Source organism: Pelodiscus sinensis, chromosome 3, assembly GCF_049634645.1.
Source record: "Pelodiscus sinensis isolate JC-2024 chromosome 3, ASM4963464v1, whole genome shotgun sequence".
NCBI classification, from domain to species: domain Eukaryota; kingdom Metazoa; phylum Chordata; order Testudines; family Trionychidae; genus Pelodiscus; species Pelodiscus sinensis.
Window position 1 is genome coordinate 151,600,639 of NC_134713.1, and position 16,741 is coordinate 151,617,379.

The window sequence follows — 16,741 nt, forward strand, 5'->3', positions numbered from 1 at the left end:
GGACCTGTTTCTGGCCACCAGAACAGACACTGCTCTTCTCCATATTACAGGTCCTATTCCCATCCTCAACCACCAAAATAAGCCCCAGCCCCCTTCCACGTGGCAGCCCCATCCACCAGAACAGGCCCCGCCTCCCTGCCAGCCCCAGCCACCAAAGAAGGCCTCCTCCCTCACCCCGCCCCAGCGGTTCTCTCACCATGCCATCTCAGCTGGCCTTGCCTGCTGAAGCAGCCACTTGTCACATGAGTGCTGCTGCACAGCTCTCCAGAGGAGGTGGGCGGGGAAGAATTGTTTGTGCATGGCCATGCAGACGCGCAGCTTAGCTGGAACATTGGTGGTGGGCTGGTTTGGTAGTGCACTACTGGCTCTTGTTTGGTTTCTGCTGGAAAGAGAACACTATGGTTAAACAGAGTAGACAATGAAAGAACATCTTATAAATACCATAAATCAAGATATTCCTAAATTCACTATTTTCTAGTACATATCTTATTGCCAGCAGTTGGAAAGTGAATGATCATCAGGTCAAAGTAGTATAAGGATGCAAAGTCTATGTTTACCTTCTCACCCCCTCACTTTTCATCAAAAGATTTAAAACAGTGTTTTGCTATGTGCACAAACGAGTAATGTTAGGCATAGTTCCACCTCACTTGGACTTAATATCCTCATAAAAGGTTTATTTATTATTCATCAGTGTGTTTTCATATTTGACAAATGTCATTTATACACCTTAGATAAATTAAGATGCAGCTACTAAATGTCTACTCCCTTTTAAAAATACTTTTTGAAAGTGGCCTGCAATAAATTTAGATTTGAATGACAATAGCAAATAAGTACCTCCTGGAATTCTGAATAGCAATCACACTAGTTCACCTGCACATTTGTTTTTTAGCCCAGATTCAGTAAAGTTCAAGGGTATCCAAGTATGAAATAGCCTGTGAAGAAATTCACATTGCTTCCTTAATTTAATTTACTTGTAAAAAAGACCACATTAGTTCAGAAAATGGAATATCATCTATTGGCAAATTTGGTTCAGATATAGATATTAGGCCTGTTTGGACACAGGCAGAACAAAAGTTTGGATAATGCAATTTCTCAGAATATTTTAATAATGTATATGAAAGTATAAGACATGTCCATGGTAATGTTTGCTTTTTAGATTGTGCTGAAGTATATTACACTTTTAAAGCTGAGGTTGGGATCTGAATTTGCCAAAAAGAGCATCCCCACCCTGATAAGTGGCTATGTAAAAATGCCATTTTCCTCTTCCATAAATCTGCTTACTGTGTTATACAGAGTTACAGTTGCATATATTTCATTAAAAAACAGGTTTTGTTTCTTTTTACAGCTCTGCAAAGCCCATGCACATGTGGGAGAAAGAGCTAGATAGATTCTAACCTGACTTCCATATCAGCAAGTCTTTTTAACCAAATTATAGGGCAGAATTCAGCTCTTATTTACACTTACTTGGACAACTCCAATGAATGCAGGTGGTTGCAGGTGTCCTTAAGGCTGAATTTGGACCAGAGATCATTATTACTGCTGAGATTACATAAGAAAAAAAAGTACTCTACTGTTGTCAGATCCCAGAGTAAGTTTAAGGCAGCATTTAATGGGAAATAATGCCATGTTCCAAGTCTTGATGTCCTTACCCAGTTTCTACTCAGTCCTTTCTCAGACAAAGCTCCCATGGAAGCTGGAAGCTGGTTTGCCCGAGGAAGGCTTTGTAAAAACTGAGTAAGGACATCCAGAAATGGCCCACTTAAACTGCTTGCTCTATACAGCTACTGTAAAATACCCAGTTTTTAATGAGAAGTGTTTACCAAATAATTTGCAATATTAAGCAATGATTTAAGCAGTCTCTCTCTTTTATCAAGCCATTGCTTGGCCCTTGAAGCTGTGCATGAGAGTAAAGGGATGTCCTTTCACTCTCCTACATGGACTACGTATACCATTGCTAGTAGTGTGGGGAGGAAAGTAGGCTTCACAGAACTGCTATGTCTCCCGTCCATCCTGTGCAGATATATCGGACAGGATAGGGTAGGGATTGGGCAGAGCCAAGGCTCCATTTTCAACACATCAGCCAGTACAGTATAGCTGTGGGAGAGGGAAGAGCAGTGTACAGATACAGATCTGACAGAGTACTTCCTCCCTAGAGCAGCAGGGAGATAATGGAGGCAGAGTCACAGTCTCCCCTGCCAAGCTGTTCCAGATTCTTTACCCCCTCACATTAGGCAGAGCATACAATAAGGATCTAGACATATGTCATTACCAGATTAGTCCTTTTTTTCAAATTCATCAGCAGTAATTAGAAACCTTTCATAATTTTAGCAAACACTGCCTTCATTTGGTTCTTTCGTTTATAACTCCAGAAGTGGTAAATAAACATTTAAACAGTGAACATTTTCAGGCTTAACAAAATTTAAGTATAATTATAACGAAATATTTGTTGCACATTTAAATAGCAATTAATTTTTTCTCCCTCTGTCTGCATGGCCCTCAGAAAAATATAAAATTGGTTTTTGTAATGACTAGGCAATATCACTTTTTATTTTAAGATCTAATGACAAGTTGATTCAAAAGGTAATATTTTCACTTATAAAGTCAATAAAGTAAGTTGAAAATTTCTCTCTACGTTAGTCAATTTTTTTAAAATCAGTTCACTGTCATTGTTGTTTGCATTTGTAGGAGATAATTAGGGATTTAACTAGATATCACATTTGGAACTTGTCAAAAATTTCCATTAAGTCTAAGTGCAAAAAAACCAGCCAGTTAAGGATGAAAATTGCAAGGAATAGAGGAACACAATATGTGGGCTGGATTGTGACAAGTTGCTCTGCTGGTGCAGGGCCCTTTCCTTACTTGAATTCCTGGGCAGAGGCTAGTTGTGATTTCATTCCTTGTACTCACCTGGGTGAACTCACTGTAGAAAGGAAATAATTGTTTAGAACAGGGCTACGTAACATGCGGTCCGTGGGCCGCATACAGCCCGCAGCCTGTTTGTTTGTGGCCCGCGAGTGGGAGCCAAAACAAAAAAGTAGTCAATATAATACTCTTCTGTTGATAAGTGTTTTAGAAGTTAAATTCCTGGACTGTCATTGCTCATTAAAAGAGCTGTCATATGGGTAGAAATTGGGTAAATATTGCATTTTATTAGTATCAGCAGAACTGACTTACATGGGGCCTACGTGTTGTATGCTCTTGCCTTAATCTTTCTATTCATAGAATCATAGGGTTGCTAGACACCTCAGGAGGTCGAGTCCAGCCCCCTGCCCAAAGCAGGACCAATCTCAACTAAATCAGCTCAGCCAGGGCTTTGTCAAGGCAAGACCTAAAAACCTCTAGGGATGGAGATTCCACCCCCTCCCTAGGTAACCCATTCCAGTGCTTTCCCCACCCTCCTAGTGAAATAGTTTTTCCTAATATCTAACCTAGACCTCCCCACTGTAACTTGATCTCCCCCACTGTATGCATGCCCATCAGTGTGAAAGAAGCTATTTATTTTCATATATATCTGCATGTACATGCAATCACACTTAAGTTGTGACCCTCGGCATGTGCTGTGAGTATCATTGTGGCTCCTGGGGCTTCCAAAGTTGAGTAGCTCTGGTTTAGACTATTAGCCATTCCAAAGACCTGGGGATATGTCCAGCACCTTTTTCCCCTTCCCACTGCATCAGCCTCCTAACAAGGAGAGTACACACTACATCCTGTAAAATATTTCAGTGAAATTCTACCATTGCAAGGAACTTCCAATAGGCACTGTGCTGCCCTGAGTGTCAATATCACCACACAGACACTACGAAGTCCAGTGTCTAATGCATTCCTTTGTTAGCATAGCCTATTTTAAGTGACTCAATTGGTTAACACATTAGCTTTTCAACTTTATAGCCTCAAGTCACAGGAGATCTGTCTCTGGTTTGTGGACTTTAATCCACATCAGAAAGTCACAGAAAACACTATTATGTCAGTCATTTGCACCTAGTACTTCCTGGCTAATTAATTGGAGGGGCTGTCCACAAGAAATAGTTCCTGCTACCCATGAGAAGTGGGGAGCCATTATTAATGTCCCAGCTCATATCTCTCAGTAGATCTGATGAGCAATGCTGCTTAAGGTGCCTAAATGTACTAGTGGGAATTAAAAATTATAGTCCAGACCCCTTTCACTAGCTGAAATATTGTAAACTTGTATCACTGAGGCCAGGATTGGTGTCAACGTACTTTGTGTGAAAAGTGCAATAGAAGCATTAGTATTTGACAGCCCTGTTTGAAATAAGTGAAATTAATGGAGCTCTTTTCATATACGACAAGGCCATGGCACCCCTTTCATGCTGCTTACAGACAGAAAAAAGTCAATACTTTTTTATTACTTGACACTGACCTACATTTTGCACTACAAGTGCCAGGCCCACTAATTGGTTTCAGTTGTGAGAAAAGTTTGCCCCAAAGAAACATTGGAGCAGATAAATCAATCTTTTTTAGGGTAGCTTAGTGGGTTTTGAGCACTTGAAATGACATTTGTGTTGTATTGACAGAATGGGTTGTTAAACTCATTTTGTCATGTCAGGAGCCCTTGTACTAGTTGGAAATGCTGTTAACCAGTACTGATAAATTTACAAAGCAAGAACTAAGCTAGATCAACATTTTACTTTTATAACAGAGTCCTACTTCTGGTCTACTTCTTTTGTTAGTAATCTCTGTGGCTGTTGTAGAAGTATGAGGTTTATAAGGACAGTTTGGTTTAAAACTCTAATTTTATTATCATTGGCACTCACATCAAAGACATACTTAGACACGGAAACCTAGAGTTATATAGAAAGGATTGTTCTATATCACTGATTATTTTAAACAGTATTCTTGATCGAATTCTTCTTTAAAAATAAATGACATGATATGTTTCAGGATATTGACTCAAATTGGAAGCTAAGCAGTGGTGGTAATCTATGGGGCTGTCTTGTAGATTGCCCAGGTTGGCTCAGAAAAAACCTTGCTGTTGTGAATCATGAGTCTAGGGAAGAGGTTGTTCATTGCAGAGGTTACAAAATTAACCTTGGGAGCAAAATTATGTGGTGTAGTTTCAATCTGTCATGATAATCGAGGTACCCCCTTAAAAGTGGAACTTTTATCACCACAGACAAAGGACATTCAAAGTTCACACCATGAACCATACCGTTCCAAGTTCAGCAACTGCCCGTCCACTTCATAGGGTATGTCTACACTACAAAGTTAGTTCGAACTAACGGACGTTAGTTCAAACTAACTTTCATAGGCGCTACACTAGCGCTCCGTTAGTTCGAACTTAATTCGAACTAACGGAGCGCTTAGTTCGAACTAGGTAAACCTCATTTTACGAGGATTAAGCCTAGTTCGAACTTACTAGTTCGAACTAAGGGCTGTGTAGCCCTTAAGTTCAAACTAGTGGGAGGCTAGCCCTTCCCAGGTTCCCCCTGGTGGCCTCTCTGGGCACAACCAGGAAAACTCTTCTCCTCTCCCTCAGCCCCGGGCCCTTAAAGGGGTAGACTCTGGCCAGACGGCACTAGTCAGCCAGCCCTGCCAGCAGTCTCTGCCCCTGAGCCGCATGATGAGCTAGGCAGCCAGTGGCAGCGAGCCGTCCCCTGCCCAGTCCCCAAGCACCCAGGGGCCAGCCAGGAGCCGTAGACGGTCTAGTGAGGAGGTCATGGACCTCACTGAGGTTTGGGGGCAGGCCCCCAATGTCCATGATCTCCGCACTAGGAGGAATGCGGCCGTCTATGGCCGCATAGCAGCCGCCATGGCCAGCAGGGGACACAGGCGCACCCAGGAGCAGGTGTGCATTAAGGTGAAACAGCTGTGGCAGGGGTACGCCAGGGCCACAAGGGGCGGCGCCGTTGCAGGGGCTGCCACCTGCCCCTACTTCGCTATTGGGGGGCACCAACTATTGGGGGGCAGGGCGGTCCGTGCCAGCCCGGGGGACATCAAGCCGGGACTAGAGGGCCCTGACCTGGGCGCACCAGAGGGGCCACCGCCAGCTGTTCCAGCAGGGTCGTCCAGGGAGACCGTACTGGGTAAGTACTTTGAATTAAGTAGTTCGGGGGGGGGAGGGAGACCAGAGACCGCGTGCGTGGGCCATGCCTTCCACGGATCACGCAGACACCTGTGCACGTGCGAGCACGTGCCATGCCACCCTTGGGCAGGTGGCTCCAGCTGCGTCACACCCAGGGGCCATTGCCCAATAGGCACATGCTTGTGCAAAGAGACATGACATGCTCCCGACCCCAGGGAAGGACCCAGCAGGATGATTTCCCTTCACATGTCCCCTCTACACGGAGGCAGGGGACATCTCCCCTTCCCCCCGCCGCCCCGGCCACACTATACATGGCACAGGGACATGGGTGCGGTCTTGGGGCAGCTCCCAGTCCCGGGGAGAGCCAGACATCCTGACCATGGCCTCTGTACAAGCACAGCGGCTATGACGGTGCAGGACATGGTCACCCTCACGTTGCGGAGTTGGGGAAGGGGCTGGGCATCATCCTCTGCGTCCCCAGGGAGAACTGACCACTTCTCTTCTTTCTCTACAGCTGCACCAGCTGCTTGTGCAGGGCGCACCACCCCGCCTGGGACATGCTCCCGCACCCACGGCCTGCTCCAGACCGCCAGCACGGAGCAGGAGTACCGGGACCAGCACCTGGGGGCCCTGCGAGCCGTGCACCGCACACTACAGGCCTGGATGAGGGAAGACCTGCAGGTCCGCCACGAGCTGCTGGCTGAGCTCCGAGGGCTGAGCACCAACCTGCAGCTCCTGCTGCAGAGCATGGTGCCCCGTGCTGGTCCTGCGCCTGCTGCCCCCCCAACTGCTGTCCCTCCTACCACTCCTGCTCCCCCTCCCACCTCTCCCTCCTCAACCCCCACAACCCCTTCCTCAATGTCCACACCCCCCACCTCAACCTCTGCACCCTCCACCCCATCCCCCCAGGGTCGCCGAGGCCCCCTCCCTCGTTGTGCTGGGAGGCGGTTGGCCCGGCGAGACCCCCACCCCTGATCCTTCAGTTTCCCCACCCCCTCCTTTCCCTTGCTTCCCCCTTTCAGCTCCCTCCTCCCAGTTTTCCCCCTCCCCCTCCCACCCTCTCTCTTCCCCTCTCCCACCTCCTTTTCCCAGTTTCCCCGAGTTTTGTTAAATAAACAGAGTTTCTATTTTTGAACACACATGTCCTTTATTTTGTACATCAAGAAGAGGAGCTAGGGAAGGGTAAGTGGAAGGAGGTGAGGGAGGACTGGGGCACGAGCCCCCGATGGGGAGGACTGGGCTGGCTCTGCGGGCTTCTGGGGGTGGAAGCTCTCCTGCAGCCCCCCCAATTGCCCCCTCTCCGCAGATGGCAGCCTGCGGCAAGTGCAGCCGGGCTGATGGCCGAGTGGTGTGATGTGCCCAGTGTGGGTAGTCCGGGCACTCCAAGCCAGGACTGCTTTGCAAGCGGGGCACCCCTGAGAACTGTCTGTCCGGGGTGGGGGTCGGGTCCCTTTAAGCTCAGCCCTGGGCTAGCCTGAGGCAGCATCTCCACGCTCTAAGTCCTCCTCTGATGCCCTGCCGGCACTGCTTCCGGCCATCCTTAAGCCCAGTTCAGGGTCCACTATGTGTGGACATGCTAGTTCGAATTAGCAAAACGCTAATTCGAACTAGTTTTTTAGTCTAGATCCGTTAGTTCGAATTAGCTTAGTTCGAATTAACTAATTCGAACTAAGTTAGTTCGAATTAACATTGTAGTGTAGACGTACCCATAGTTAATTATGGGCTTCATGCAGAATTATGGAGGGAATTCTATGGTCTATAGCAGGAGGCCAGAGTAGATTATTATAATGGTCCAGTCTAGTCTTAGCATATAAAAATTTGGGAGGTAAAAAGGTGTTGCTTTCTGCCTACTTTTGTTTTGGATTAAAGTCATTGGCTTTCCTTTTTCAAGCTGATACTTAACTGTTGTTCCAACCTCTATTACATATTGCTTGATGAGACTATTTTTGATTACATGCATTTTTATGCACTGTACTCACCATATTATGGTTGAACGAAATTGTTAATAAAAAAATTCTCAGGAAATATGAGGGGCCATCTTCAAGCACCCTTCAAACAGCTACCCATTTGTGCATGTATGCAAACATGATTTATCTCTCCAGATAGTTCGCACATACAAGTGATAAATTTTACATGTGCAAAGATGATTTATGTTCAAAAAGGGGAGCAGTTGCTTGTAAATTCTGTTATTTGTGTGCAGTCAGTTGTGTGTGCAAAATGGATCATGTGCTTTGAACATTAGATGTAATTAAAATCTTGGATTTCAATTTTGAAGCCATTTTATAAAATGTTGCTGAACCAGAAGTACCAATTGCTCTCAATCAGATGTAAAGTTTCTTTGGAATTCATTTTTATCAACAACATCCTCAATGTAAACTACTTTAACATTAATTGTACATTTTTTGACAAAGTCTGTATTGTGATCACAGGAGTTTGCTCACCGAATCAGTTCTTTGCTAGCTGACTATATGCTGCCCCTTTTTTAAAATCCCTTGTCTGCTCATCACCTACGGACATGACAATCAAGTAGTCAACACATTGAAAAGGTCTCCAAGTCTTTAGCAGTCTGACTACAGCAGCTTATAGTTTCCCTCACTAAAATAATTCAGAGATCAGTATGTTTGAAAATGAAAAATGATTTTTTTATTTGGTTTGGGGGTTTAAAAAAGAACAGTTATGAACTGATCTCATCCTGCTTCCTGGCCAATCTGTAGAGAATACAGGTCAGATCCCACTGGCTACAGCCAAGGCGCACACAGCACAAATTAAGAAAGGTGTGATGCAAAAGTTACATGAAGCTTACCTTTGTATCTTACTACCTCAGACTGTCCGGTGTGGCATCGACCCCAGATGTAAATTAGAGCAGACTAGCAGTACACTAATGTAGACCAACTGCAAAGCAGTCATAAATAGCGGAAACAGCAAAGGACTGGCAAGCTAAAAGACAGTGTGGACCGTACCTCTTTTCCTCCTTCCATGTCTCCACATTAACAGCTGGGGGGACGGGTTGTGTGGAATTCTGTACATCTTCTTTGTGTCACTTAATTGGGGTAATTCTCTCAGGGCTAGACATGCTGACTTCATAGGCAGAATCCACCAACAATACTTTGCAAAGTGGCCTCACTGGATGGGAGGATGTAGCCATCTATTTCACTATTTTCTATTATACCTGTTAGAGACATGCACAGGAAATGGCAAATGCAGCTGGAAAATCAATCACAGGTATGCCATCTGGAAAATGGCCCTACTTACATATTGCTATTGAGTTTTATGGCAAGAGCCTTTTGACTGTGTTGATTAATTGTATAGCCAATGGATTGAATACGCTTGTAGTTCATTCTGAAAAATGTTCAAGAGACCAAATAACCAAACTTAGACAAATGTATTGTTTAAAGACAAAACAGTACAATGCGAAAAGGAAACATGAATGGCCCTCCTTCTGGGAAACAGGTCTTATCACATGACATGTTCATCATACATACAAGCTGTGTGCTTTGGAAATATGCATTTAAAAAAGCTATTTTTACAGTATAACATAACAATATATAAAACTCTCTGTATGTCACTAAAATCCAGCCGATCAGTTAGTAACAATTCCTTAACTTATTGTTATGTTACATACTTTGTCTCTGTTTTGGGCTATATTCCAAAATGGGTGAATGTAATTATACTAAGACATTGAATGAATGTATCTTGATTTTGACAGATTTTATATTTTTGTTAGCACCAAAGCTGACTTCAGCTTGACAAAGAGTTATGGGATACGTCCCATGAGTGAAGCAGAATACCGTTCAAATATAAAACAATGTATAATATATATTAATGGTGTGCAATTCATATATAACAACTGATTTAAGAGAAATATCTTTTCATGAGCACGGTCTGAATATATGAAAGACATTTGCTCCCATGTTAGAATAAAACTGTATCTTTAAATTGAGACTTTGCCAAGTAGCTTGAATGTAATTTATAGTTTAAAATTCAGATGTATTCACTTTACCTTCTCTGAGTTGTCATGCATTATTTTGTCATCAGAGCTAAATGCCAGTTCCTGGCCTCCAGCTCCTTTCTTTTCGTGCTGTTTCCATGGCACAGAAGGATACAGGGGTACTCTAACAGGAAAACATAAAGTCAGCTTTATGGTACCCACTCTCCTGGCAGATGTTTAGTGGGGGCAGAATGGGATGTGGCCAGACATGTACTACACTCCAATGATCCCTTGTTAGCAAACTTAGAGTAGTTCCTAGGCTGTTTTAAGTAGCAATAAAGAATAGGAAAGGAAGAGAAATGATAAGGCACTATAGAAACATCCAGTTTGGGGCAATAAGCAGATGTGCACACCCCACAGGCACACATACTCCAAAGCCAAGGCATGCAAGGGTAAGCTGAAGCAGAGCTTCCTGTGACTTTTTCCTTTTAGTGCACCAGCAGAGCAGAGTCATAATTAAGCTTTCTATATTTATGTAAGTAAATTATGTTTATGTAAATAAATTACTAGGCTTTTTTTTTTTTTGGCTAAAAACATGTCCATATTTTTTCCTCTGTTGCAAACGTGATGGATCTATCTATTCAGTGTATTTTATATACATCTTTAATTGGTCTAACTGCATTGTCATCAGTGAATTTATTTACCCTATCAAACTGTGAAGTCTTGCCTACATGTGGTCATACATAATTGCTGTCACCATGATCAGGGCCAGTTGTTTAAATACTCAGTTGTGAGTATCCAGTGAAATAGCTTTAAATAACAAGATAAACAGTACAGCTGCCAACCCAAAGTAATCTTACACTGAGGGGGTAAGTAGCACAGAAAATTTCCTCTTTGTCATTTTAACTTGGGTTTGAAGCTAGACCTGGGCTTAGTTCCAGCTCAAAAAGCCGTTCACTTCAAAGGCTCCTAAATCGTCCCAAGGAGCTAATTTTGGCAGTCAATTGTTTTTGTTTGGCCAGGCATCCTAATAGCAAAAGCTGTCTGCTCTGGCAAATGAAGACTTCTTGTTCAGAACCACCATTTCCAATTTTTCCTGATAAAAGACGAGAGATGTTTGCTAATAGCCTTTCTCCTCCCCTCTCCTCCACAAAAAAAAAAAAAAAAAAAAAAAAAAAACCTAGTGTGTTTTTAAGTATTTACAATTTATTTAAAATTAAAAGGAAAAATAGTTTATTTTTCTACAGGAACATTAAAATATTTTCCCTGATCAAAACTACAGAACAATTAACACCATTCTTAAATTCTAGAATAATTTAGCTGCTAACAGAATTATAATGATAATATCAGTGATAATGATACTACTTATGGAACTAGAGCACCTTTATGTGTATGTGACATTTTCTATCCACCTGCACCAATGATATCAGTATGGTGAACTCAGCAAATCAATCTCAGGGGTAGCCATGTTAATCTGTAACTTTAAAAACAATTAAAAATCCTGTGGCACCTTAGAAACTAACAAAAATTTATAGACTCATGAGCTTTTAAGGGTAAAACCCACTCCATCAGATGAATTGAAGTGGAAATAACAGAAACCAAGATAATTTATATAACAGCAGAAGAAGTACCTGTCAATTGTAGGATCCATGTTAATGAGGCTAATTAAGTGGGCTGCATGTGTTCCATTCAGAGTTTTTTATATGAAAACACAGATGTTAAAGGCAGGCAAAATTGACTTTGTAATGCGCCAACCAGTTAATGTCTTTATTCAAGCCTAGGGTAATAGCGTCTAAGTTGTAGATTCAGGGGGTAGCCGAGTTAGTCTGTTACAGAAAAAAACAACAAATGGTCTGGTAGCACTTTATAGACTAACAAAACATGTAGATGGTATCATGAGCTTGAAAAAGCATGAAAAAGAGGCCAGCACACCTTGTTATGATCACTTTAACCCAATGGCTGTGTCTACATTGGCATCCCTTTCCAGAAAAGGGATGCCAATGTAGACACAGCCATTAAGTACAACACTTGGAACTTTCTAGTGTAATGGGACACATTGTAGCTGCTCACAGTTGGGTTAATTAGTGTGAAAAATAATTTAGAATCCTGGAATCATTTCGCTTGGTTGCTTGTGGAGTATATTTCCATTACACGACTATCTTAACAGCACAAAGCCTGTACTTTGTGTTCCAAATTTTGTTTGCTTTACTTATGCAAGAGTCCCCCCTTAAAGAAAATAGGACTATTCTGTGAATGAGGCAAGCACTATTCAGTCCTGTATCTTTTCTGTCATATGTGGGGCCTTGGCCAAAATGCTTTTTTAAAATATTTCTTTACTTATTTCTATACTTGTTCATTCTTTCATACAAATTTTCATTTACTTACAAATTAAACACCCTTATTTTACATTTCCTAAACGTGGAACATTTTAAATATTTTAAAAAATCCTATTGGATCTAATCTGAGATTTTCTGCTTAACTTTTCCAGAAAGGAGGATTAGTTTAGTTTAGCATGATTTGCAAAAGGCTATATATAACCTTCAGTCTGTGTGGCAGAGAAATACAATGTATATTACTTACAGTTATGTGCAGCTTATAGTACAAATCTATTTTAATTAAGTCTGTTACTCCAGAATTTTCTCCCCGTATATAATGTACATGTTGATGTGTTTCACAATGTCATATGTAAGCTTTAGAATAGTTACTAAGGGTGCGTCTACACAGCAATGTTATTTCAGAATAACGGCCATTATTCCAAAATAACAATGCAAGCATCTACACAGAAAATCTGTTATTTCTAAATAAATTCAAAATAACGGACAGCTTATTCCGACTTCTGTAAACCTCATTCCACGAGGAATAATGCCTCTTCTGAAATAATTATTTTGGAATAGCAGTATGTGGATGCTCCACTGCTGCTATTTTGAAATAGCTCCTCCCCAGGGCCATTCCAATTAATTACTCCCCAGTGCCTCCTGGGTCTTTAAATTGAAGTAGCACATCTGCATTAGGGGAGCCTGCCTCAAACTAATTTTGAGGCTTCCCTGTACTGTAGACGTGCTATTTCGAAATAAGCTATTTCAGAGTATTTCTTGCAGAATAGCTTATTTTGAAAGAAGCATGCAGTGTAGACTACCCTAAATATTTTTGTGCCTACCATCCATCCTAAATTATATCTCCTGTAATGGGAAAATTCGAACAAAAGAAAGGCCAGTGGAACTGTACAGTATCTACAGAACTATACTAAAAAATAAAAGTGTGTGTTTGGGGGTGGAGGAACAAAAATACCCAAACTTAACTGTCTTTTTTTCTCTCTGGTTTTTTTCTAGGACTTTGAAACAGTATTTCCATCCATTAATCTCTTCAATAAGTTTGGTCAAACATATTCCAAAGCTGGGCAAATAGTGTAAGCAGCTATCTATACTGTGTCTATTCTATCCAATATAAGAACATCTGATAAGCTATAAAAATAGCAATAAAGATCTTTGAGAAAATGCAAAGCAGAATGTTGATTAAATTTCCTACAAGAATTGTGAATGTTTTCCATTAAATATTGTATGTTATGAGTCTAATAAAGTAATAATTTAATCTAGTTACATGTATAATAAAGTAGTTCTTTAATGGTTCCCATTAACTTGATCTTTTAGAATTGTAGTTTTAATATTAAAAATCCTTTTATAGTTTTGGCAAATGTAAGGAATTAGGAAAACGGTCTGACTTTTACTTTTATAATAGTATATATACAAATTGTATTATAGTATATATAGTAATTAGGGTGCACCTGCACAGCAGGGCTTAACTCAAAATAAGCTATGCAAATTGAGCTATGTCACCTGTGTAGCTTATTTCAAAATAGCTTATTTCCAAGTTAGGAGCGTCTATACAGCACTTATTTCAAAATGGAGCATGCTTCCTCTGACTTCTCGTGCAATGAGGATTACAGGAGTCGGAATAAGAAGTCCTCCAGCTTCATAATATTTCGACATTATTTCAAAATAATTGCTTGCAGTGTAGATGCAGACCAATAATGTTGCTGCGTAGACGTACCCTTAATGAAAAAATTATGGCTAAGGTCCTGCAACTGTGATTATTAAAATTACGTAACTGGTGTTAACTACAATACAAATATTATTTTATCTGAAACATGTAAACCTTGAACTAGCAGATGGAAGAATCTACAAATGTTGAAATTTTTTCCTTTGGGGCCTGACCAACCTCTTTTATAATCACTGGATTGGGTCATTAATACACAGATTACTTTTTTAAATACTTCAGCTTTTCTGTGCTTGATATAACTCTGCATAGTTAAGAAAGAAAAACTGCAATTCTGTAACACTCACGTATTAGCTTGTGAGCAAATCCATTTCAACGTATTTACAGTATTCTGTGCATTTCATTTTACTCTTGGTCCAAAAATATCTCTTGTTATAACCAGATTGGCACAAGGAAGAATGTTGCAAAACAACCATTGCAAATGGCTGAGGATGAACACATTTTTGATCACACAAAATTCAGTCAGGTTACCATCTCTCACATGCATTTTCACTGGTGCTTGCTCCTGCAAGGTGCTGAGACCCTTGGTTCACATTAACTGTAATGGGAAGCAAGAGTGCTCATCACTTCCTGGAGGGAAGAGTTACACACCTTTCAGGACTGGCCTGTAATTTGCCTCTTCAAATAATAATGCCAGTGGATTCTGTTTTCATAGCACTTTGCAGTCTGAATGCTCTGAGAGATACTGTATTTTTCTCTGTGTGTAATTTGAAATATTTGCAACTACCCTTTTCAACTGAAAAAAAAACTTTTTTTATTAATGAATTTTTATAACGTGGGTCTATTGTCTTCTCCAAATGAGCACACAGCTCTCATTAATGCCTGGTATTATTCACCCGTGGGATTGTCTCTACAGTAAGACTGAACCACTGCTGACAGACCCTTGCAGTAGCAAGTTTACCTGAATAAGTATTGAAAATAGCTAGTATAGACAGGTACAATGTATGTTCAAACCCACTTCCAGAAAGTCCCAGATTTGTGGGAACCAGAGGACAAGAGAACCCTCAGGATATGTCTATGCTATGGGACAAAATTGAATTAAGATACGTATCTTCCGCTACATTAAATGTGTAGCTGACACTGAAGTAGCTTAACTCAACTTTTGGTGCTGTCCACACTGCAAGAAGTTGAAGGGAGCACACTTTCCCTTCAACTTCCCTTACTCCTCATGGAAGCAGGCATCAAAGAGAGCACCCCCTCAGTTTGAATTAGCTGTTTTAACTAGACCCGCTAATTCGAACCCTGGAAGATCAATCATACTCTGTAGTGTAGACGTACCCTTAGAGAGTAGAAGAACATAAGAATGGCCATACTGGGTCAGACCAAAGGTCCGTCTAGCCCAGTATCCTGTCTTCCCACCATGGCCAATGTCAGGTGCCCCAGAGGGAATGAACAGAATAGGGAATCATCAAGTGATCCATTCCGTCTCCCATTCCCAGCTTCTGACAAAAGATCAGAGGAAAAACATATTTTAAATTATAGCAGTACAAAACATTTTTAAATTACAGTGGTACAAAACAAAGAGGGCAGTATTTGAGACAAGAGAAAAGCATTGTATATTTCTGTTCTTTTGTACATTTTAGAGTTTTAACAAATTCAAACTTTTGAAAGTTTGTCTTTCTGAGTTGCAAGAGGAAATGAATGTCCTTTAATTCTGATAAGTGAGAAACACCAACCTCAGACAGGTCTCTTTTGTTACGATTTAATTTCACCAAATAAACCGGAGTGCTTTTGTGCTTTGTGGAGGGGGTTGAGCACCAAAAGACACTTGCACAAAACTGTTGATGAATAAAGATGCCACAGTAATTTTTAGATGTGAGAGCTGTCTATTTGATTGCTGCAGCTTCAAGGTAGTTCATCACTTCACAATAATTTATCCTGTGGTACCTCTTACCTCTATACCACATTTTCCCATCAGTTCGATTAGAAATGGCAATACTTTTATCAGATTAATCTTTCTTTCTTTTAATATCTCTGACCTCAGGATAAACAAAACCTATCCATGCAGACCATCATTGCAGATGCTAGAGTTTTCTGCAGCTGACAGATCTCAACTTAGATTAAGGTTAAAGAGAGTACTTTCAATTCACTCTTACTGTTTGACTCAGCTCTCACTCTCATTTTTTTAACCCTCATTCATTTTTTTTTTTAAGCACAACAGACCACTTCCCACAACTCTTCTTATACACAAGTACGTCTGTGGATTTTATTAGAGTAAGAAGCAGCTCCACAAATGCAGCGATGTAATAACTTCATTACCTATCACTTCTTTCTTCAAATGTATTTTTATAGGAAAGACAAGGTTCTCCTTTTCAGCCCAGTGTAATATAGAACTTTGTTAATTCATAGTCATGGGTAGTCACTAATATACTTTGCTGCCATTCCAATGTCCAGGTCCAGTTCCTGTACCCTCTCTCTCACTTCTCATGCAAATATAATATTCTGCCAAACAGTTAACATGTCCTGTTAACTTTGATAGTGGAAACAGTTCTTTTTTCCCCTTGTCTAGAAAAATAGTAAGTACATATTGGTACCTTGCCTGGGGAGTTCAATCTGGGGAAATGTCAAGAGACTCTGCAGAATCTCTTTTCAAGATGGACAGGTGCAGTTAGGCTAAACAGGTAAGTATTCCAATGACTATTCTATTCATTGGTTTTCGCTTCTCTAATACTAATTATATATACACATACACCCTTATATCAGTTTACTAAGTAAAAGTT

General features: G+C 41.1%; 1 protein-coding gene across 1 annotated transcript in view; it reads left to right on the top strand.

Moving 5' to 3' along the window:
- SPATA17 (spermatogenesis associated 17) overlaps positions 1-14,002 on the top strand; it is a 252,327-nt gene extending 238,325 nt beyond the window's left edge. Inside the window, exon 10 of the mRNA XM_006137342.4 lies at positions 13,298-14,002. Within this exon, the coding sequence (XP_006137404.2) occupies positions 13,298-13,378 (81 nt within the window). The 3' untranslated portion in view covers positions 13,379-14,002. The remainder of the gene's footprint in view (positions 1-13,297) is intronic.
- Positions 14,003-16,741: the final 2,739 nt, after the last annotated feature.